Genomic DNA, 25,699 nt, shown 5'->3' on the forward strand with positions numbered 1-25,699 from the left:
CAAGTGTTTGTGTGCCTCTCATGTTGAGGTGGTCCTTGACTTTGAGGACTTTTGTTTCATGGTGTAAATGGTCTGTAGGTGATGTATTTGTGCAGCCTGTAATTGTTTTTAGGGCTTTGTTTTGTATGATTTGAAGGGTGTTGTGGTGTGTCTCACTGAGATTAGGAGCTCATGCAGGACTTGCATAATTCATCACTGAGCGTATGCATTGTTTGTATATTGTTGTATTAGTTTCTTTGTTTTGTCCAAATGTTGTTCCAGTGATTGACTTAAGTGCGTTAAGTCTAGGTGTGCATTTGTTTTTTATGTTTGTGATGTGTTGTTTGAAAGACATGGATGTATCGTATGTTACACCAAAAATTTTCGGTGTGTTTGTGTGTGGTATTAGAGTGTTGTTGATGTAGAGATGAGGTATGTATTTGTGTTCTTTTGTCCAGTTGGTGAGAAGTGTTGCTGTAGATTTGGTTGGAGCTATTTTGAGTCTGTTTGTGATGAATCATGTGTTGAGTGTGTCAAGGTATGGCTGGATTATTTCTGCAGCTTTGTCTGTGTTACGATATGTGCATGTGATTGTTATGTCGTCTGTGTAGGAAGAGATTTGTATTTCTGAGGTGTTTGGTGTGGGTAAGTCATGCATGTATAGATTAAAGAGCGTGGGGGATAGAACAGAGCCCTGTGGTACTCCATTCTTAATGTTTCTGATGTGTGATGATTGGCCATTATATGACACGTAAGCATTCCTACCTGCCAGATAATTGGCCAGCCATCTTTTGGTGTTATTGTGCATGTCTGTGTTATATATTTTATTTGTTAGGTTGTGGCGGGGGATAGCATCAAAAGCTTTACTAATGTCTAATGTTATGAGAAGTGTTCTGTCGTGGGGCCTATCTGAATTGATGCCATCTAAAATTCTTTGTGTGAGGTTTATCAGAAGAGTGTTTGTGGAGTGTAGTGGCCTAAAACCATGTTGTGAGTCAGCAAGGGGAATATGTGGTGTGACAAGTTTAAGTATTAGGCGTTCAATGACTTTAGAGGGGGTGCAGAGAAGTGTGATTGGGCGGTGCAATGTTGGGATTGTTGGGTCTTTGTTCGGTTTTGGAATGGCGATTATTTTACCATGCTTCCAGATGTCGGGTATAGTGTTGTGTGAATAGCTGTAGTTTGCAATGTTTGTGAGTGCGTGTATACCTTGTGGTCCAATGTGTTTTAGGTGGATGTTACTTATGTTATCAAGGCCACAGGCAGATGAGTGCTTGAGATTATGTATTATGTGTTTTGTCTGACTGTCTATGAAGGGTGTATAGTCTGAGTCTGTGGGAAAGTCTTTCTTACATCGAATAATGCGTCGGTCGTCAGGGTGAGAAGTGAGATGGCTTGTCTGTGCAAAATGATTTATGAGTGTGTTTGCTTGTTGTCTGTTTGAGGGAACAATTCTGTTGTTGTGATTATTGCTGCGTGAGAGCGTGTTGTGTCACTGTTGGATAGTGTAATGCTGTTGAGTGTTTTGTACAATTTCCTGATGTCTACGTCGTGGGACCACCCCCCAACCCCAAGAGTTGGGGGCCAAACGGCGGCAACCAGCCCTGGCCCCCGGCTCTACGCAGGTGGCACCGATCCCCAAGAGGAGCTACAACTGCCTTGGGGAGTGGAAAGTTGAACAGGAATGTCAAAAAGTGTCTTTTAAAGAAATAGTGGAGCAACAGGTCAAGGAGAATGCCAAGGAAATGGTGATCCAAGTGATTAAAGAGAAAGGCAACTTAGTTAGGGACACAGTGGATAAAAAAGATGCATTGTAATCTATGGCATTAAAGAGAAGCATGATGTTCCATGATATCAGAGGGAAAAGGAGGAGAAGGAGATCGCTAAGGAAATTCTGAAAGAATTACAAGTGGAATGACAGGGTTCAGATAGGAAAATTGAGGACACTTATAGGATGGGTAGATACTCTAAAGAAAAACAATACAAGTCACTGAAAGTAAAGCTTCGATCACAAACAACTGCAGAGGAAGTACAATCCAGAACAACAAAATTAGCAAATAGTGAACAGTACAAAAATATATGGATAAAAAGAAATGAGTGAAGAAGAAAAAGAAAAAGAACTTAGAAATGAAGCGAATGAAAAAAAAAACACACGAAAAAACTGACTCATTTTTTTCTTTTTTTCTTTTTTGAGTGGTGGATCTGAAGCTGAGAAAATGGTATATAAGGAAAAAGGAAACAAAGCAGACAGAAAAAGATGAGAAAGGAAATAAAAAATAGCTTATACCAATATAGATGGAATAACTCCAGGAATGAATGAATTAACTGATTATCTGGCCTTAGAAAAACCAGACATTAAGGGAATAGTGGAAACTAAATTAAAGTGTACTCTACCACCCGACACTGTGGGGCAAGGTTTATACAATTGTTGGACGAAGAATAGAAAGGATAAACAGGGTGGCAGAGTATTAATTTTGACTAATAAAGATTTAAATGTAACAAAATTAACTGAAGGAAAAAATCATGTAGAATCAATTATGATACAAGTTGAAAACAAATATATGAAGAGCAGAAAATTTGTAGTGGTGTATTTGCCCCCCAAACACAGTCCTGGACAAAAAGTGGTCATTCCAAAATATTAGAAGATATAAAATACGAATTAACTAATATCCTGAAGGACAGAGGAAATATAGTAATTATGGGTAACTTTAATTCAAAAGAAATATGTTGGGAGGAAATGACAGTGAAGGGTGGAGAGGAACTCTGGGACAACATCCTGCTCAACACGACCATCGAATACACAATGACTCAGTGGATAATGGAAAATACCAGATACATAGGTAGTGAAGAACCATCAAGGCTGGATTTAATACTTACGACAGGGCCTGAAATTGTTGACAAAATTTATTACAAAACTCTGATAGGAAAAAATGACCATGTACTAATAGAATTTGAGTTGAAAGAGCAAATGGATCAAAGCAGAAATGAAAAACAAAGAATAGGACTAATGTACAAAACAAAATTTGAGAAACTCGAAAAATTCTTTTGCACAGCGAACTGGGAGAAATTCCTAAATGAACAGGGATGGAAGAAAAATGGAATATACTAAAAGAAATTGATAATGAGGGAGTGAATAAATACATACCTCATCTAACAAAAAAAGGAAAGAACATACATAAAAAGCTGATACAACAAAAATGTTGTGAGGCTAAGGATAAAAGAGACAAAGCTTGGAAGAAATGGAAAAAGACAAGAAAACAAGCAAATGGCTAATGTACATCAAACTAAGAAATGATTATGTAAAAATACGCAGAGATGAAAAGAGAAGATACAAAATAATAGTAATAATAATAATAATAATAATACAAAAAATAATAATAATAGAAAAATGCAAGGAAGAGCCCAAACTACTTTACAGGTATAGAAATGGCAAACTGAAGAATAAACAAGAAATAGAAAAACTGCACCAGGGTAAATACGAATATACAGAAGAACTAGAAATGGCTGAAATTATGAACAACCACTTCAAATCAATATTCACATTAGAAAACTCACCTAACTGTGAGAGAGCGATATCCCCCTCAATGAAAGAAATAATTGTAACACAGAAGGAAATCAGCAACCAAATCAAAACCCTTGATGTCAGAAAATCACATGGTCCAGATGGAATTGCAGATTGGATACTGAAAGAATGCATGGAAGAATTAACAGATAAAATATACAATATCATTAAATTCTCACTTCAAGAAGGAAAGGTGCCACAGGACTGGAAAAATACAAACATTGTACCGATTTATAAGAGAGAAAACAAAGAAGATCCATCAAATTATAGACCGGTCTCCTTGACAAGCACGGTAGTAAAAATTTGTGAAAATGTCATCAAATGTTTAATTTGGAAGAAAAAAAAACTATACTGAATCTAGATCAATTTGGATTCAGACAAGGAAGATCATGTACAGCAAACTTGATCTGGTTCTACTTGAAATTAATAGATATAATACAAGAGAGGGATGGCTGGGCAGACTGTGCCTTTCTGGACCTACAAAAGGCATTTGATAAGGTACCACACAAGAAACTAATAAGGAAAATAGAGTCAGTAGGAGGCATCAGAGGAAAATTATTGGAATGGATGAAAGACTTCCTGACTGGGAGGAAAATGAGAGTAGTAATTAGAGATAAATTCTCAAATTGGGAAGAAATGATAAGTGGTGTCCTGCCATATACATAAATGACATGGATGAAGGAGTAGAGTGTTATATGAATTTCTTTGCAGACAACGCAAAAATACCAAAGAAAGTAAGAACAGAGGAGGATTGCAACTCATTACAACAAGACTTGGATAAGATCTGGAAATGGACTCAAAAGTGGGAAGTGAAATTCAATATCAAGAAATATAGTATAATGGAATCTGGAAAAAGTAAAAGCAGAATATCGAAGAAGAGGTAAAAAAAAAAGTAAACTTGGAAAAAGACCTTGGAGTGATGATCAGCAAAGATATGACACAGAACAAACATATTAATAAAATAGTCAGAGAAACCTACAATTTATTGAGGTCAATAAAAGTGGCATTTGTCTATTTGGATGAGGAAATGATAAAAAAAAAAAAAAACTACACTAATAAGACCAAAACTTGAGTAAGCAACAACAATATGGACACCCAGTACCAAAAAGAAAGAAAAAAACACCGTATTTTTCGGACCATAAGGCGCGGGCAAAATTCTTAAAATCGGCCAAAATCGGGTGGTGTGCCTTATCGTGAGGTGCGCCTTATGTGTGGCTTCAGTGCAAAAAAATACCTCGGAGAGTGACGTACTATTTTGACACGTTTCGTAGCTAGCCTGCCGACGGCGACAGTGCATAGGCCTAGCAAAATTATAACCAAGTTATAACCAAGATGCATGTATCTTCACAAGGAAATTGCGAAAACTTTGACAGTTTTTGAGTCCATGCCACTTCATTCATTCACGCTATCATGGCTATGACATGATAGCGTCCACAACACAGACAGCCATTTTGCATTGGTCTAGTCGATTCAGAAAGGGACCTGGGAGTAATCATCTTAAGTGAATTGACACCTGATAAATATGTCAATAAATTATTTGGAGAGACTTATAACTTATTAAGAGCAATGAAAGTGGCCTTCAACTACATGGATGAGATGTTAAAAAAAAAAAGTTGTTACAATGATAAGACCTAAACTAGAATATGCTGCAACACTGTGGCCACCTAGCACAAAGAAGAACATAAGAAAATTAGAAAGAATCCAAAGAGCAGCAACAAAAATGGCACCTACACTGTCAAATTTGACATACGAACTAAGATTGGAGAAATTATATCTGTCAACACTGGAAGAGAGAAGAGAAAGAGGTGATTTGTTTGTTAAAGTTATGGGTTTTATGTAAAAGCTTAGAAAAGCACAACTGTTTATTGTTCTTCAAAGGGCACAGAGTTGGGGAAGAAAAAATAAATAAAACAAACTATGAAAAAGATCTTGGAGTGATGATTGGAAAGGACATGAAACCAGATAAGCATATAAACAAGATGTTCGGAGAAACCTACAACTTATTGAGAGCAATCAAAGTGGCATTTACCTATATGGACGAAGAAATGATAAGGAAAATACTTACTACACTAATAAGACCAAAACTCGAGTACGCAGCATCACTTTGGACACCCAGTACCAAAAAGAATATTAAGAAACTAGAAAGATTACAAAGAGCGACAACAAAACTAGCACCGACACTCGCCGAACTAACATATGAGCAAAGACTATCCAAATTGAACCTACCAATTCTGGAACAAAGAAGAGAAAGAGGAGATTTGCTATCTACAGGATAATGAAAGGAATGGAAGTTTTAGACAGGAACGACCTATTGTGGGACAACGGTAAAACAAGAGGACACAGAAAAAAATTGAAAAAGGATAGTTATAGAAAAAAATTGAAAAGGAACAGTTTCCCACACAGAGCGATAAATATATGGAACAAATTAGACAACAAAACAGTATGTGCTAACACTATACAAGATTTTAAGATAAAACTTGATGCGGAGAGATACAAAGACGGGTCACCACTAGCATAGCTCCCCTCCCGTATATTACAACTAGGTAAATACATAAGTTTATGTTCAGACAAAAGTTTATCAGCCTCTCTACACTGTGGCTCCACCATGACTGAATTGTAATGGCGAGGCGTCTCCCTTAGCACGGGAAAAAACTCTCAGGCCTAGCAACTGAACTTTGTTACACATGTAAATAAGTACAGATCATACAATAAATCAAATGAAAATTTCCTACCATATATTTTTATTGTACAGTATATTCAATCAAAAACAACATAAGATGCAAGGTGTCATTTCTGTTAGAGGAGCTGTTGGACACCTATTTCTAATATAGACTACTGTACTTAGAGCTTCGGCCCAAAATGACATAGGTAATTTTGAATCTGATAGCATTGTTCTTACAGTTTCAACCAGGGTACAATTTTTCCTCTCTGTGACACCATTTTGTTCAGGAGTTTTAGGTACAATAGTTTCATGACGTATACCCTCCTTCTTAAGATAATTTTGGAACTCATTGGAGGTATACTCTCCCCCGTTATCTGATCTAACAATTTTGATTTTAGCATCATATTATTTCCCAACCAATACCTTCCACTCTACAAACTCGTTGAAAACATCACTCTTGTCAAAATGCACACCCATGTATACCTAGAAGCATCATCTATGAAGGTCAGAAAGTAATTACCATTAACCAAAGAACTAGGGTTAAGCTTCCCACATACATCAGTATGTATTAATTCAAGCAGTTTTCTATTTCCGTCCTTCAGTGATGATCGATGTGGTTGTCTGATTCTTACCATCAAAGCAGCTTTCACAAAAAATAGTCACTTCTAAGAGAACTGTTGATACCACTTATCTTTCCTAACCAATTTACAAAGATTATCAATGCCAATGTGGCCTAACCTGCGATGCCATAACATCTCTTTTGACTGTGCAACAAGTACAGAATTGGAGACAGAGTCAAGTGTTGTTGCAGCTGCAATATCACTAACACATTCTAGAAAATACAAATTCCCTACTAAATTTGCAACAGCCAACAACTCATTTTCTTGGTTGAAAATTTCACATTTACCTTCATGGAAATTTAGTCTTATTATGCTTAACCATCTTAGGTACTGACATCAAATTATAAGTTAAATCAGGAATGAAGAGAACATCTTTAGCAGTACAATTACTTATTTCATCATTAGGTAGTTTCTATTTAATGCAAACATCACCTACCCCATAAGCTTTCAAAGCTACACCATCCCCTACTTCAACAAACAAGGGCATTTCTAGTGTCTCATAACTTGAAAAAAGTTCTTTCTTATGGCACATGTGTTGGGTAGCTCCTGAATCAACTACCCAATTACCTGCCTTTAATACAGAGTTCACAGACAGAGCACTAGCAACCAATGTTATTTCTTTTTCATCCTTTTTATTTCCCACGGCACAGTTCACTTTTTCATTTTTACACTTCTTTAAATAAATCCAACAATTTTTCTTGACGTGCCCCATCATTTTGCACTCAAAACACTGTATCTTTTTAGATGACTTTGTTTTATTAGCAACAAGTGCACTGTTGTTTGTTGACTTCATAAGACTACACTTTTCCTATGCAGAAGACGTTCCGTCACAGTTTCCCACTTTGGTACACTTTCTGAAGCCTCTAGTGCTGTTACAAGCACTGAATAACTGTCAGGCAATGACGATAACAAAATAATTACCTTGTCTTCCTCATTAACAGCATCGCCAACCACTGCAAGTTCACCAAATAGTTCAACGAACTTCTTCAAATGTTCCTGCATACTGTCTTCCTGGCATAACTTCATGTTGTACAACCGTTTCTCGAGTCGTAGTTTATTTGACCAGGTTTTCTTTTGAAAAGTCTCCTGCAGTAGTTTCCACACAGTACCTGGATCAGTTGGATCCCCAACCAAATAAAGAAGGTTTTGGTTTATGGACAATACAATATAAGCCAACGCCCTGGCTTTCTTCTTATTGTATTTTTCCAGTGCCCCTTCCTCTGTAGGCACTGTTTCCGAGCCATCAATGATCCCGAACAAATCCTCTTTAATCAAGTGCATCTTCATCTGCAACTTCCACGTAGGATAGTTCTTATCATTCAACGGTGTGAGGTTGATTGTACTGCGCTCCATTTTGTCAGTCTGTGTCACAAAAACAAAGAAAATGCAACGTTCACTCTTGTTACGTGCCTACAGCGCCATGCTTGATTCTACCACTTCGCTGTGACGCAGTGTAATTTCTAAGCGCACAAAATAACGTGTCCTGGGCCCATAACCTATGTTAAAAGTTATGGATTTTATGTAAAAGCACTTAACTGTTTATTGTTCTTCAAAGGCACAATATACTTTACACAAATAAGTTTATGATCAGACAAAAATATATCAACCTCTCTTCCCTGTGGCTCCACCATGACTGACTTGTAATGGCGTGGCGTCTCCCTTAGCGCGGAAAAAAAAACTCAGGCCTAGCAACTGAACTTTATTACACGACATGCAAATAAGTACAGATCATACAATAAATCAAATGAAAACTCCCTACTATATATTCTATTGTATATTCAATAAAAAAAAAACACAAGATGCATAATAAAAAATATTTATATTTCAACATTGTTGCCCATTTACAGAATTATGAAAGGGTTGGAAATTCTAGATAGAGATGACTTATTAAAGTGGGACAAAAGAGAAGCAAGAGGACACAAAAAGAAACTAAAGAAAGACAGCTACAGAAGAGACCTGAAAAAATAACTTCCCACATAGAGTGATTGATGTCTGGAACAAACTAAATGGAGAAAACAGTGAATGTCAAAACTATACATGATTTACGAATAAACTGGATGTGGAGAGGCACGAAACGGGTCACTACGAGCATACCTCTCGTCCTGTAAAATACAACTAAGTAAATACAACTAGGTAAATACATCTCCCCCTCTAGTGATGATAGAGATCCCTATAATGCCTCACTGTGTCTGACTAGTACAAATCATAAAAGAAATTAAGATACCAATATCTGAATCAAAGCTCCCATCAACTTGTCCTTTCTCAACCATACCAACTGCTTCCTCCTCTACAATCCCCTTGAATTACTTCAGAAGATTTATTTGTGCTTATTGTGCTCCTGGTGGTCCTCATTGGATTTTGGATCAGGTAGTTATTTCCACCCTTTCTCTCCGCACCTTGAACGGTCCTTAATATTTCGCATGCAATGAGGTTTTCTGAGGAGACAACACAATTACATAATCCCCAATATTTAGCTCCCTTCTAATTGCTTTCCTATCATAATAATCCTTGTAAGTCTTAAGACCTTTTGAGATCCCTTTTTGCCATCTACCAAATCTTCCTCAACTTCTTGAAGTTAGTACCTACAAGCTTTATGTAAGGGGAGTTTTTTTCTGAACTCTACACTAACACCAATTCATATAAGGGTGCAAGGGATTCTCACAGTTCCACTGAACATCAAGTAAAAAGGAGAAAATCCTAAACCCTCATGTACAATTATTCTAGTGACATATAACAGCAAGTCTATACCTTCATCCCAATCTTTCTCAAATTCTAACACAAATGCTCTGATCATGCACTTTAAAGTTCCGTGGACCTTCTCAAGACTCCCTTGACTTTGCGGATGATATGCTAACATGACCACATCCTTTTGTTGATGCCTTCTAGGGCCCCTTTGAATATCCCACTTAAAAAGTTAGTGCCTCTGTTACTTTGTACCTCCCGAGGCAAACCTATCTTACTAAAATAAGACATTAAAGCCCTGGTGATTGTCCTGGTCTTTATGTTTGAGAGGGGCATCACTTCAGCATACTGTATGGAATTGCACAGTAGAGTGAAAAGAAATGATTTCCCAGACTTAGTTTTTGGGAGAGGTCCTACACAATCAATCACTACTCTACGGAAAGGATCTTCAGTGACAGGAATTTGGCATATGGGTACCTCTTGGGTGTGTCATTTGGCTTCCCAGTCACTTGACACATGACACACTTTTTGATATATTTCTTGACATCTTCTGACAACTAAGGCCAGAAGAATTGCATCAAAATTCATCTAGTCTTGGTGATTCCAAGATGGGTGCATGAAGTTGCATGAGCTTGCCTCACAATCTTCTCCCTGATCTACCATGGAACTACAATTTGCATAACAACATCACCTCCTACACTTTCAGGTGCCTTATGTTTTCTCATAAATACACCATCTTCCATGACTAACTTGGTCTTGTCTACTTCCTGCTCCTTCTCCTCAGTTGCCTGGTGCACCTCCTCCAGCTCTGGGTCCTCCCACTGTAATTTGACAAGTCCTCCATATCTATGACATTCTCAATGATTATTTCATCTGCTTGGGCATCACCTCCCTGGTCTCCTACGTCTTCTGCTGCTACCTGCTCCTTTTCCTCTCCACATTCATCTTGTGAATCCTTTGAGATCTCGTCTGCAACTGACTGCTTCAAACAGGGGGTTCAGGATGTTATCACCTTGTTCATCTTCCTCTCATGCTTTCTTGGCCTGAGCCCTGGTGATGATCACCACTGTGTCTGCCATGTCAGCTTCATCATTTGTCTGGTTATGGGATCATCTACCATCTTGAATCTAACCTGGACTATCTCACCTATTTCATTTCCAAGGAGGACATCTATTCCTTTCACTGGAAGTTACACTACTCCTACTTCAATGCTCACTGTTTGACCATCTATTTCAGGTATTACCTTCACTATGGGTGCTAATGTAGTCATTCCTCTGGCTAATCCCATGGTGAACTGGCCTATGTGCCTATTTTCTGATCACATCCGGCCTCACAATGGTGTAGGACGCCCGTGTCTCACAGAGCCTTGACCGCATACTTTTTTTAACTCCCCTCTATTCCTATCATGGCATCTTTCACATGAGGTAGCCTCTTGGCTGACTCCATTGTTTTCTGTCTTGTTTAACCTATTTTCACCTACACAGCAATTGCTATCTTCCTTCTTGCCTGCTACTTCCCTCTCCTTTGTCTTGCTGTCATCCTTTCCTTGTCTCCAGTCTTGTGTGTCCCCTTTGTTTCTATTTCCCTTGGGGCAGTTTTCCATCCCATGACCATAGACTCTGCAGGTGTAACACCTACTCCGATTCACTTGATATGATTATAGAGCATACAATGACGCAATGGATACAAGAGAATACTAGATATAGAAATGAGGAAGAACCATCGAGACTGGACCTAATAATCATATCAGAACCCGAAATAGTGGACAAGGTTGAGTATAAGATACCAGTAAGTAAAAGTGACCACATATTGGTTGAACAGGAACTACTAAGTATTTCAGTGGCTTTGACCCATCGTTTTTCGCTCATATTTCCGAAATAACCATTCGCATCAGCATGATATATTAGCACACACTAATTCACACCCTGCCCTAATTTTTGACGTTATAGTGCATTCACAAGGGTGTTTAATTACGGTTATACTCTTGATATTAAGTGAGTCGTAGTCGACACCCGTGAAGTAAATTGAACAAGTGAAGTTGTGTTGTCATCACAAACTACCTCGTTTATCGCAACCGAGGAGGTCTGGGCGGGTGCTGTGAGAAGGTCCAGATCGTTCAATATACATGAAAGTGTGGAACCCGTCATCATCACCGTGGACAGCGATGACGAGGATGAACTGTTTTATCCATAGTGGTATGGAATGAAATAAAATGCATGTCCAGTTATTATCATAATTTCCCTATCCATCATATGTATAAACTTGTTATTGAATTCCCTTTCCGGGTGCTTGGTATTCAATTATTATTACATTTCTTTTCTTTTTTTTCTTAGAGAGAGAGACAGAGAGAGAGAGAGAGAGAGAGAGGAGGAGGAGGAGGGAGGAAATGGGGAGGAAGGAGGGAAGGGGAGGAGGATGGGATGCACGAGGTAGTTTGTGATGATGTCACAACTTCACTTGTTCGATTTACTTCACAGGTGTCGGCTGCGAGACATTTGATGTCAAGAGTAAACGCCGTAAAGAATTACACTTGTGAATGCACTATAAAGTAAAAAATTAGGGCAGGGTGTGAATTAAGTTGTGCTAATATATTATGCTGATGTGAATAGTTATTTCGGAAATATGAATGAAAAATGATGGGTCAAAGCCGCTGAAATACTTAGTAAATGAGGAAAATACATGAAAAAAAAACAATATAGAAAGGGAAGGTTGATGTATGGAATTTTTTTCTTTTTTATAAAATAAGAGAATTCTTTCAAAAAGCAGACTGGGAAAGGATACACAAAGAGGAAACAAGAGTAGAAGGGAAATGAAATATTTTGACAAAAATTTATAAAGGAGTGGAAAAGTATGTTCTAAGACAAAAACAAGAAAAAGGATATGTAAAGTGTTGGTACAACAAGATGTAGGGAGTTAAAAGACAAAAGGGATAAAGCTTGGATAAAATGAAAAAAAGACAAAAGACCTGAAAAAGGAAAATATATACTAGTTATAGAAATGAATATGTGCAAGTGTGCAGAGAAGAAAAGAGAAAATACGAAAAAGATGTCATAGAAAAATGGAAAGATCAACCAAAACTATTTTACAGATTTGTAAACAACAAACTGAAAAACAAACAAGAATTAGAGAAGCTATGACAAGGAGGAGTTGAATTCATAGAGGAAACAGAAATAGCAGAAATTATGAACAAGCATTTTAAATCAGTGTTTACGAGGGGGAACATACAACCTAAGGATATCGAGTGGGAGGAGAAAGTCACCCCCTATGAAAGAGATAGAAGTAACAAGGAATGAAATAATGAATCACTTGAGTAATCTCGCTGTCAGAAAATCGCATGGACCAGATGAAATGGCAAACTGGATTTTGAGAGAACGTAGGAATAAACTAACAGACAAAATACATAGTCTAATAAGCAGTTCACTGAAAGAAGGAAAAGTTCCAGAAGATTGGAAAAGAGCAAATATAGTACCAATATATAAAGGGGGAAACAAGGAAGACCCTACTAACTATAGACCAGTCTCTCTTACAAGTACAATAGCTAAAATTTGTGAAAGAATGATCAAAATTAGATGGGTAAGGCATTTGGAAAAAAAACAATGTACTAATTCCAAGGCAATTTGGATTTAGACAAGGACAATAATGCATCACAAACTCAATGTGTTTCTGTTCAAGGCTAATAGATGTAATACAAGAAAGAGATGGATGGGCTGATTGTGCATTTCTAGACCTGAAAAAAGCTTTTGATAAGGTGCCACATAAGAAATTGCTAAAGAAATTAGAAACTGCGGGAGGAATACAGGGCAAACTGCTGAAGTGAATGGAAGACTTCTTGGAGGAGAGAAAAATGAGAGTGGTGATAAGAGACAAACACTCTAATTGGGATGAAGTGATTAGTGGAGTTCCACAAGGAACAGTTCTGGCCCCAATAATGTTTGCTATATATATATATTAATGATATGGATAAAGGAATTGAAAGTTATATGAGCTTCTTCGTGGACAATGCAAAATTGTTGAAAAAAGTGAACACTATATAAGATAATGAGTCGCTACAGAGTGATCTCAATAAAGTATGGGAATGGAGTGGGAAGTGGGAGATGGAATTCAATATTAAGAAGTGTAGTATAATGGAATTTGGAAAAAGCAAAAAAAGAATAGTGGGATCATATAAATTGGGAGAGGAAGAAATTAAAAAAGTAGAAAAGGAGAAGGACCTGGGAGTCATTATCATGAGTAATATGTCCCCTGAGAAACATATAAATACATTTTTTGGAGAAACTTATAATTCCATAAGAACAAAGTGGCATTTACATACCTGGACAAGGAAATGGCGAAGAAAATACTAGTCACTTTGATAAGACCAAGATTGGAGTATGTAGTGATGATGTGGTCACCAAGTACAAAAAAATGTATAACAAAACTTGAAAGAATATAAGGAGCAATTACGAAATTGGCACCAACACTCTCAGAACTATCAAAACTACCAAAACTTGAGCTACAGACACTAGATCAAAGAAGAGAGAGAGGAGACTTGATAACTATTTATAAAATAATGAAAGGCATGGAAACTACTGATAGAGAGGATATAATAAAATGGGATAGTAGAGATACAAGAGGACACGGAAAGAAAATCAAGAAAGACAGTTATAGAAGAGACCTAAAAAAGAACAGCTTTTCCCACAGGGTAATAGATGTTTGGAACAAGTTAGATGAGAATATGGTGTGTGCAAAAACGATACACAAATTTAAAAACAGTCTAGATAAAATGAGATATGAAGATGGGACACCATGAGCATAGCTCCCCTTCCCGTAAAATACAATTAGGTAAATACATCCCTCTTGTTTCATTCTACAAGCATTATTTCCTGTCTAGTTTGCTTGTTTCCCATTTCCTGTCTGTACCTTTGTTCACTTTGCCTAGTATAACTATCCTGAGTTCTGTGCCCTACTCTCCTACAGCTAAAACATTGGACTGATTTCCCCCAATTATCCCTTACTTGTTGCCTCACGTATCTCTGACTCAGAATCACATATGCACTTCTGGTCTCACCCACCTGAGCTTGTGTCATACCTTTTTTTTCAATTCTTGCTTGCCCTTAATGCAAAGTTTTCAACAAAGCTCACTACTTGTAATAATGTCTCACATTTCTGCATGGTTACATATATCCTAGCCTCATTGTTCAACAAATTAAGGAATTGTTCAGTTGCTACCACCTTCAGGACCTTTACAACAGTCACTGCACCTTCTGCATACATCCATTTGTCTAGGTCATTACTCAAATCCTGGCTATTTCCATATATCCATGACCAATATCCTTCCTAACTTCTCTGAATTTCTTTCCAAAATACTCTGGGGAGACCTCACATGTTTAATATTTTACTCTTAATCTGATAATAATCATATATACCATCTCTATCAAATACCGTGTACACAAGGCTTTTGGGGTTAGGCTAGATCTTATTGTTGACCAGAGGTCCTTTGTTCATCTTAATCGTTTTGCCATGCCTTCGAATGTAGAAAAGAACAATTCTGGATCCCTTTCAGTAAATTTGGGGATAAGATGATTCATTTTTATGATACTATCCACTACACTTCCCTCACTACTCATCCCAGTCAACCATTGCACAGGCTGTCCTGCTCCAACCCTATTTGTTTTCCTTCGAGACTCTGTCCCTTGTCTAGGATAGATCTCACTATATGATTCAACTCTAGGTTCCCTATCTATTTTAATTCCACTCATTGTCTACTATGTCACAATATCTTCCTCTTTCCCATGGAAGCCTTTCATTATCAATTCCAACTTCTTCCTTGTAATACCTTCCTCTTAATCTTGGTAATCCTTCACCTATTCCATATCCACTTCTGTTATCCTCTATACCATAATGCCTATCCTTTACCTGTGGGGTCTCCTCAAAGCTACGAAACTCTGCTTCCTGTCTTAGAGTGACTCTGTTATGTTTCATCCCAACTTCAATTCTATTTTCCTCCATGTAATATCTCTCACCTATCCTAACTTCACTTTTGTTATCCTCCATGTCATAATACCTGTTCTTTACCTGTGGGGATTCTTTGAAGCTATGTAATTCTGTTCCCTGTCTGTGATTGACTTTGTTATGTCTTGTCTCATCTCTATATTCATCATCTATTCTTCTGCCTTCATTCCTATTGTCTTCCATCTAATACATTCTCCTACATGTGGAAATCCCTCAATATTATTATCAATGCTGCAGAAACTGCTTGACTGAGACACCTTCCTTCATTTGAATGCCTATTGTATTGTAAACAACAAATATGGCAGACACACTTCTGTTTCTATGATCAATCAAATTTTGAATTTACTCGGCAACCTAACCTCTCTACTTTTTTCCTATTTCCTCTTGAGTATTTTGCACACACCAATTATTTCATCCAGTGAAGAAGAAAATTGATCCCAGACAAAAGGTCATTATGTCATAACTTTTAGTGTGATTGCTTTTGCTATAGGATTTCCTTACTTCAACAGAATGTAAATAAAATGATGAGGTGCAAGCTAACTAGTTTAATTAATATAATATGAAAAATATGGTTCTTAACTTACACCAAGACCCGAACGTGAGAATGGGATGTGGTTGGAAGTCAGAGAGAGAGGTCAATGCCCGCATCTCTTAAATTTATACCACAATTGCACAGCACAGTGCCAGTAGCAAGTGCCACTTCATTAAGAATATAAACCTAACTTATCTCTATTTGCCTGGCTTCACACAATTTATTTACTCCTTTATTTTTGTGTGAAGAAGGCTTACAATTTACCAATCTCTAGCTATCTAATGCAAGAAGGAATACATTTAAAATTTTCCAAGGACACTACTTCACATCATTATTTATAGCGACCTCCGACCTTGGATGGGGGTGTCCAAGTTCTGTATTCCTCCACTATCTGCGCAGCAAAAACTCCTGTAACTTGTCATTCATCATAAGTTACTTATGTTTATAATTCTCCATCTTATTAACTAATTCAAGATAACCTACTAATTGGTTGAATTTAACATCAATAGGTATTTTCATCAAGGATGCTGAGTGAAATTGGCTTGTGCTAGAATATGGCATATGGCACCATTGTTCGTGAATATTTGTCAGTCATGCATCATGGAACATGACACAGACATATGAACTACTGCAGAATGTATGGATAAAAATGGAAATGAATACCGAGGAATTAGAGAAAGATAGAGAACTGAGAAGTGAGGCCAAGGAAAAAAAAACGAGAAAAGAATGGAGACGGAAAAAAACGAGTTTTTTTTTAGAGTGCTAGATCTGAGACTGAGAAAATGGTACATCAGAAAAATGAAAACTTAAACCAAAAAAAGAGAAGCGAAGAAAAAATTAAAAGTGGCATATACAAATATGGATGGTATGATATCAGGATTAAATGAATTGAATGACTATCAATAGAGAAACCTGACATAATGGGAATTGCAGAGACAAAGCTGAAAGGTCCTATACAATCAAGTATGGTGGGACAAGGATTATACAACATTTGGTCGAAAAATAGGACAGACAAACAAGGGGGAGGAGTCATGATATTGACTAGAAAGGACCTTAATGTAATAAAGGCAACAGAAGAAAAAGATAATGTGGAATTAATCACAGTTAAAGTAAAAAACAGCAGTATGAAAAGTAGAAAGTTTATAGTTGTTTATGTGCCACCAAAAACTAAGACCTGGACTGACAGTAAACACTAAAAATTACTAGAAGACACAAAAAATGAATTAACCGAGACACTGAAATATGGAGAAAATATAGTAATTATGGGTGACTTTAACGCAAAGGAAATAAATTGGGAAGTATTGACAATGGGAGGTGGAGACGAACTCTGGGGAAATGTCCTACTAGATATGACCATAGATTACACATTGATGCAATGGTTTAAAGAAAATACTAGATTTAGGCAAAACGAAGAACCATCGAGACTAGATTTGATATTCACCCCTGAGCCAGAAATAGTGGAAGAAATGAATTATAAAACACCAATTGGGAAGAGTGACCACATACTAATAGAGATCGAACTTAAGGAACAATATGTGGTAAGAAGGAACGAGAGACATAGAGAAGGAAGACTGTTGTAAAAAAAAAAACTGATTTTGTAAAACTGAGAACATTTTTCCAAAATGCCTGTTGGAGCAAAGAAGAGAGAGACAATTTGATATCCATATATAGAATTATGAAAGGGATGGAAATCTTTGACAGGGATGATCTACTTAAATGGGACAGAAGAAATACAAGGGGACACAAGAAGAAACTTAAGAAGGACAGTTACAGAAGAGATCTGAAAAAGAATAGCTTTCCACATAAAGTGATAGATACATGGAATAAATTGAAAGAGAAAATAGTGAATGCTAAAACTATACATGACTTTAAAAAAAGAACTGGATGCGGAAAGATACAACTGTGGGTCCCTACGAGCATAGCTCTTCTCCCGCAAAATATAACTACATAGAAGGTTAAAAGTGGCATTCCATTATATGGATGAAGAGAGGATGAAAAAACTCGGTAGTATGATCCCTACACAGAGTGAAGGATATAAGCAAGATTGACAGAATACAAAGGGCAGCAACCAAACTGGTCCCCAGCCTGGCAGATAAACTGTATGAGGAAAGTCTAAAAGTACTGGGTCTACCAACTTTGGATGATCAAAGAGAAAGAGGTGATATGATTATAGTATTCAGGTCACTAAAGGGGATATATTGCATTGATAGAAGAGATCTCCTGATTAAAGATGGGAGGGTTTTAAGAGGTCATGAATGTAAATTTAGAAAGTCCACACATTGAAAGGATGTGAAGAAATACAATTTTCCATATGTATAGATATGTGGAATAGCTTAGCCAAAGCTCATATAATACATGAGTTCAAATCTAAATATGATAATTTGAAATCAAAGATACAGATTAAGTTGGAACCATACATAAATTTGAGTCTACGTATGTTAGAAAACTAGAGAATAGGAGGTGGGACCCAACGAGTGTTGGTCCTTTCCTTTATACTACAATTAGGTAAATACATCTCTCCTTTTTGCCTCCTTTATCTTATGTTTTAGTTCTCTTCTTTTTTTTTTTTTTTTTTTTCCCTCTCACATGTTTCTCTTGTCCTATTTTGCTAAGGGGGGGTTGCCAATTAAATGAAGCAGCCTTGATGTGGAGTGCTGTCTCTTGCTACATTGCTTCTAACTCTGGGCAGTGGGTGAGATGCAGGGATGACCCGTCATCCAGGAGGAGCCAAGAAAAGTGGGAGGGAGGGGTGGTGAATGGGAATGATATGGGTGGGAGTGTATTTATTTGACTTTGGCTACCTCCCTTGTAAGGGAGAAAAAGCCATTGCATGCATTTTGCAACCAGTCATATCATAAAGTAATTGGGATAAATCAGTTTGGCTATTGGGCCTTGCTGTGGAAAAGCTGTGCCTCATTGCACTCCTTTAGACCTGAGCACTTTGGCAGGGGATAGAGATGACCCTTCATCCCTGAAGTATATATGAGGGATAGTTGATTTTTTTTTTCTTTCTTTCTTTTCTTTTTCTTTCAAATAGTCCCCCCACAATTACAAGGAATTTTTTTGTATATATATATGCATTACTATGTAAGTGAGATATACAAAAATCACATATCCAGATTATAGACATTATTTTGCCAGTTGCATTTTAGGAGAGAGTGTACTGAAAAATTATACCATTAGCTATTGTCACTGATAAATGTTTGAAATTTCAGGTCAGTTTAACTGCATATGACACATTTTTATACACTTTTTTCCTTCACAGGTAACAATAAGGCCTCAGCCATGAGCAGTTTGATTGATCAAATTAAGAAAGGAGGTATTCAGCTAAAGTCAGCTAAGAGACCTCCACCTTCCAAGCAACTTCAGCCACAGCCCCCTGATGCTGTGCAAGAGATGAAGAACATCCTGGCAACAATGAAGAGAGGCAAAGGCAAACATTTTCTGAAGGCAGTTGGGAATTTAGGAAAAGGAACAACAGATGATGGTGATAAATCTGGGTATGAAATACAACCAGAGAATGGTCAGGTCTCTGACAGTGCCAAATCAGGTGAACCAGTACATGATGAAAAAGGTGCCATGGCAGGGGGTAGTAATGGATGCCAGGAAGAGAGTTTCCCACAGGAAAGCCCTTCCTTAAGTTCTGCACAAAATGGCAGCAAAGATGGGATCCACCCACACAGAAAATATTCACCTGCAAATCTTGAACACAGTGAAGGAAATGAAATAACTCAAGAAGAGAAAAACTGTCAGAATTCATCAGAACCATCAAAGGAGTTGAATAATAGTGTTCAGAGAAGTCCTCTTCGAACCATTACATCAACCTCTATAATTCTACAACACAACTATAATTAGGGAACTTGGGTCTTTTAGCTAGTTTTTATGTCACAATGAAAAATTGTTCCATATGAACCTATAAAGATACTTCAAAATTATGTTGTTAAAAGAGAACTTCATGATTGATTATATTTATAGGAAATGCTATATATTATTGTTGTTTCACTTTGCTTCTCATAAGGAATATATGAAATTACTGAGTGCCTGCTATAAGATATTGCTCTATGTTCAGATTTGTGGAAATGTGAGAAATGTAGGTTCAGTGTATGCATATGCAGTATACATTTATATGCTTATGTATGCATATTATTATATGTGTATGCATTCGGCTACTGGGCCACCATATTGCACTGCAAAAGGCTGCATGGCCAACCAGGAGAGGATGGAAAACAGGACTCCCCCCCCCAAACAATTATCTTGATGTCAACCAAACACAAGAAGACACAAAAACTCTACCTCTGCAAGAAAGTGCAGCCCAAAGGACTTGGTACCTGGTCTCCAGACCAGGCCAAGAAACTCATTCTATTCTTTTTCACTTTCCACTAATTTATCAATATAACTTTCCCTGTTTTATCCTCTTTTTTCTCTCTCTCTCTCTCTCTCCTATAACGAGATAACAACCCCAGCACCTGCCTTCCCACACCTCTACCTAGCTAAAGACATGAAAACCAAATAAGAGGCCCACCTCACATACACCACACTTTCCAACACAAACCATTGGTGCTTGCCCAGGTAACCGAAGCTGCTCCCAGGGATCGGTGCCACCTGTGTAGAGCCAGTGGCAGGGGATATTTTGTAGCCAGTTGACCCCCAACTCTTGGGGTTGTTGTTGTTGTTGTCGTTCCCTAGACTGTCTGTCCGAGCAGTCCCGTCTCCCCAAGGAAAGCCACAGCCGAAACTGGGTTTTCCCACAAACCCTTTATAGAGTGTATGTTGTGTTGTGTGCGTGCATGATTGTGTATAATGCAGTCTTCCATTATGTGTTGTATGGTATGGGGTGAAGTGTTACATCCTGGACAGCTGTTCACAATGCGGTCATCCAGCCTCTTCTGGTAGCTTAGAGGTGCTGGGTGGTGGCCGCACCGCAGTCTGGCCAGGTGGACTCTGTCCTTTCGTGGGAGAGAGGATTCAGAAGGGTGGATATCAGGGAGTCTGGCACGCAGCAGTGTGTTGTCTTTCAGTGTGTTAATGGAGCGGAGAGTGATATGATTATGAATATGTTTCCGGAGGCTGGTATTTGGTGGTTGTGGAGGAAGAGAAGTATCTGTGTGTGATAAAGGTCTTTGGGTGTTGTTTTAATGTTTCTTGGTGTGTGTGGGTGTTCTGCTATGTAGTGTAGCGGGTGTGATGTGTTTGTGGTGGCTGTGGCAAGTGTTTGTGTGCCTCTCATGTCAAGGTGATCCTTGACTTTGAGGACTTTTGTTTCATGGTGTAAATGGTCTGTAGGTGTTGTATTTGTGCAGCCTGTGATTTTTAGGGCTTTGTTTTGTATGATTTGAAGGGTGTTGTGGTGTGTCTCACTGATATTAGGAGCCCATGCAGGACTCGCATAATTCATCACTGAGCGTATGCATTGTTTGTATATTGTTATATTAGTTTCTTTGTTTTGTCCAAATGTTGTTCCAGTGATTGACTTAAGTGCGTTAAGTCTAGGTGTGCATTTGTTTTTTATGTTTGTGATGTGTTGTTTGAAAGACATGGATGTATCGTATGTTACACCAAGAATTTTCGGTGTGTTTGTGTGTGGTATTAGAGTGTTGTTGATGTAGAGATGAGGTATGTATTTGTGTTCTTTTGTCCAGTTGGTGAGAAGTGTTGCTGTAGATTTGGTTGGAGCTATTTTGAGTCTGTTTGTGATGAACCATGTGTTGAGTGTATCAAGGTATGGCTGGATTATTTCTGCAGCTTTGTCTGTGTTACGATGTGTGCATGTGATTGTTATGTCGTCTGCGTAGGAAGAGATTTGTATTTCTGAGGTGTCTGGTGTGGGTAAGTCATGCATGTATAGATTAAATAGTGTGGGGGATAGAACAGAGCCCTGTGGTACTCCATTCTTAATGTTTCTGATGTGCGATGATTGGCCATTATATGACACGTAAGCATTCCTACCTGCCAGATAATTGGCCAGCCATCTTTTGGTGTTATTGTGCATGTCTGTGTTATATATTTTATTTGTTAGGTTGTGGCGGGGGATAGCATCAAAAGCTTTACTAATGTCTAATGTTATAAGAAGTGTTCTGTGGTGGGGCCTATCTGAATTGATGCCATCTAAAATTCTTTGTGTGAGGTTTATCAGAAGAGTGTTTGTGGAGTGTAGTGGCCTAAAACTGTGTTGTGAGTCAGCAAGGGGAATATGTGGTGTGACAAGTTTAAGTATTAGGCGTTCAATGACTTTCGAGGGGGTGCAGAGAAGTGTGATTGGGCGGTGCAATGTTGGGATTGTTGGGTCTTTGTTCGGTTTTGGAATGGTGATTATTTTACCATGCTTCCAGATGTCGGGTATAGTGTTGTGTGAATAGCTGTAGTTTGCAATGTTTGTGAGCTGCAGCGTCAAGAGTTGGGGGCCAAACAGCAGCAACAAGCCCTGGCCATCAGCTCTACGCAGGTGGCACCGATCCCCAAGAGGAGCTACGCCTGCGCCAGACTCTGATGCAGCCACCACCTTGTCCTTCTAAGCTACCAGAAGTGGCTGGATGACTGCATTGCAGATAATTCTCCAGGATGCAACACTTCACCCCATAGTATACAGCACATTATGAAAGGCTTCATCGTACACAATCACACAGCCAACAAGATATGAATAGGAATGAGGCATTAAAGAAAGAGATGAAGGATCAAATACAGGCAGTGGCTGAGAAAGTGGAGGATAAAGAAAATGACTTCCAAGAAATAAAGAAACAGTGGAAGGTGGAACAGGAAAGTCAAAGGTTATCTTTTAAGGAAATAGTGGAACAACAAGTTAAGGAGGATGTGAAGGAAATGGTAATCCAAGTGATTAAAGAGGAAGGAAATTTGGTTAGGGATACAGTGAACAAAAAAGATGCATTGTAATCTATGGTATTAAAGAAACACATGATGTTCCTATGTATCAGAGAGAAAGAGAGGAAAAAGAGACCGCTAAAGATATTCTGAAGGAGATTCAAGAGGAGGATCAAACTTTGGATAAAGAAATCGAAGAAACATATAGAATAGGTAGATACTCAAAAGAAAAACAATATAGGCCACTAAAAGTAAAAATTAAGTCACAAATGATAGCAGAAGTACTATCCAGAACAGCCAAACTAAAACTGTGAAAATCACAAAAATGTATGGATAAAGAAAGAAATGAGTGATGAAAAAGAAAAGAAAAAGAAAAGGAGCTTAGAAATGAAGTGAATGAAAAAAATTAAAAAAGAACTGAGACTGAAAAGAATGTCTTTTTTTTTCTTTTCTTTTTAACATAGATGGAATGATCTTAGGATTGAATTAATTAAATGATTACCTGGCATCAGAAAAAATGGATATAATGGGAATAGTAGAAACTAAACTTAAAGGTAATCTACCACTTGACACTGTAGGACAAGGTCTATACAACTGCTGGATGAAGAATAGAAAGGAAAAACAAGGAGGGGGAGCACTATTTCTGACCAAGAAAGACTTAAATGTGACAAAGTAAAAAAAATGTAGTCAGTTATGATAAAAGTAGAAAACAACCACATGAATAGTAGAAAATTTATAGTAGTGTATGTGCCCCCTAAAACACAGTCCTGAACAGAACACAATCATTCAAAATTGTTAGAAGATACTAAACATGACCTAACGGATATACTGAAAGATAGAGGAAATACAGTAATTATGGGTGATTTTAACTCAAAAGAAATATGTTGGGAAGAAATGACAGTAAGGGGTGGAAAGGATATATGGGGCAGCATGCTACTCGATATGACTATTGCATACACAAAAGTGGATATAGGAAAATACTCATTAACAAGCTACATTAACAAGCTATATAAATCGTTAGTTCGTCCACATTTGGAATATGCTGTTTCCGTATGGTCACCGAATCTCATTAAAGACATCGACAGACTGGAAAAAGTACAACGGCGAGCCACAAAACTGATTCCAAATATCAAAAATAAAACATACGAAAATTGACTAAAACATATGAATCTGTTTTCCCTAAAAAAGCGTAGACTCAGAGGTGACTTGATACAGGTCTTTAACCCCTTCCATACGGTGCCGCACACGTAGGCGTCATGGACTTAGATCTCGGTGGCAGCAGCCAATGCCAGCCGTACGACGTGTCGTAATAATACTCGCATCATAAAATATAGTCACCGCTTATATCGATCGTTCTCTCTTCACCCGTGAATTTTGATAACCATAGAAAATGCGATTACAAAAGAATTAGAAAGAATGTCATTATGGAGGGGCGACTACAATAAATATAATCAAGACGCCGATATGGCAGCCTCACGAATACACTCGCTCCCCATGACGCCTACATGTGTGGCCCCGTATGGAAGGGGTTAAAATTCTAAAGGGAATTGACAACATCAAAAGTGACCAAATTTTCACATTGAATGAGAATCAGACAAGAAACAATGGTCTCAAACTGTCCAGAAATAGATTCAATTTGGAAGTGGGTAGAAACTTTGCCAACCATGTAGTTAATGAATGGAATAAACTCCCTGCACAGGTAGTGCAATGTAGTTCAGTTCGAAGCTTTAAGAATCATTTAGATAAACACCTAAGCAAGATGCTGTAATGATTATGATTTATTTTATATTATTTGTTTTTGTTTTGTTATCATTTGTCTGTTTAATTTTCATTAATTATTAGTTATATGTCAATTTATTATTATTTACTATTTACCTGTTTGTTTATCATTTAACTATACCTATGCATTCATTTATTTTATTTGTTATTTACATTATTATAGTTTTTATTTATTATTATTATTTTTTTTTTTTTTTTTTTGCATCTGACCTAGATATGGACCAAAAGGTCTCCTGTCGGCATGCTCTGCCTTTGTAATCTTTGTAATCTACCAGATACAGAAACAATGAAGAACCTTCGAGACTGGATTTAATACTTATGTCAGAACCTGAAATTGTAGACAGAATAGATTACAAACCAACAATAGGAAAGAGTGACCATGTACTAATAGAATTCGAACTAAAAGAGCAAATAGACCTAAGAGGAAATGAGAAATATAGAATAGGAAAACCAATGTACAAAAAAAAAAAAAAATTGAGAAACTTGAAAAATTCTTTTGTAATGCAAATGGGAAAAATTCCCAAATGAAGAAACAAGGATGGAATATACTAAAAGAAATTTATAATTAGGGTGTGATCAAATATGTACCACAACAAAAGCAAGAAAGAGCATACATAAAGTACTGGTACAACAAAAAATGTAGTGAAGCTAAGGATAAAAGAGACAAAGCCTGGAAATAATGGAAAAAAGATTAAAAAAAAATTAGCAAATGGCAAACATACATCAAACTAAGAAATGATTATGTAAAAATATGCAGAGAAGAAAAGAGAAATTATGAAAAAGAAATAATAGAAAAATGCAAGGAACAACCTAAACTATTTTACAGATATGTGAATGGTAAACTAAAAAACAAACAAGAAATAGAAAAGTTGCACCAAGGAAGTCATGAATATATAGAAGAACAAGAAATGGCAGAAGTTATGAGCAACCACTTCAAATCGGTATTCACAATTAAGAACTCGCCTAACAGAGACGGAAATCCCCCTCAATGAAGGAAATAACTGTAACAAACAAGGAAATCAGTGACCAAATAAAAAATCTTGATGTCAGAAAATTGCATGGTCCAGAAGGAATTG

At 37.4% G+C, this 25,699-nt stretch overlaps 1 protein-coding gene across 9 annotated transcripts in view; it reads left to right on the forward strand.

The window, feature by feature from the left end:
• The window catches only part of LOC143035849 (shootin-1-like), an 841,540-nt gene extending 820,521 nt beyond the window's left edge, over positions 1 to 21,019 (forward strand). For all 9 annotated transcript variants that reach the window (XM_076202920.1, XM_076202921.1, XM_076202919.1 and 6 more), the window contains one exon: positions 19,294 to 21,019. In XM_076202920.1, coding sequence (XP_076059035.1) covers positions 19,294 to 19,883 — 590 coding nt within the window. In that variant the 3' untranslated portion in view covers positions 19,884 to 21,019. The remainder of the gene's footprint in view (positions 1 to 19,293) is intronic.
• Positions 21,020 to 25,699: the final 4,680 nt, after the last annotated feature.

The sequence above is a fragment of the Oratosquilla oratoria genome, chromosome 19, assembly GCF_046742065.1.
Source record: "Oratosquilla oratoria isolate Oo_2021 chromosome 19, ASM4674206v1, whole genome shotgun sequence".
Lineage (NCBI taxonomy): Eukaryota > Metazoa > Arthropoda > Malacostraca > Stomatopoda > Squillidae > Oratosquilla > Oratosquilla oratoria.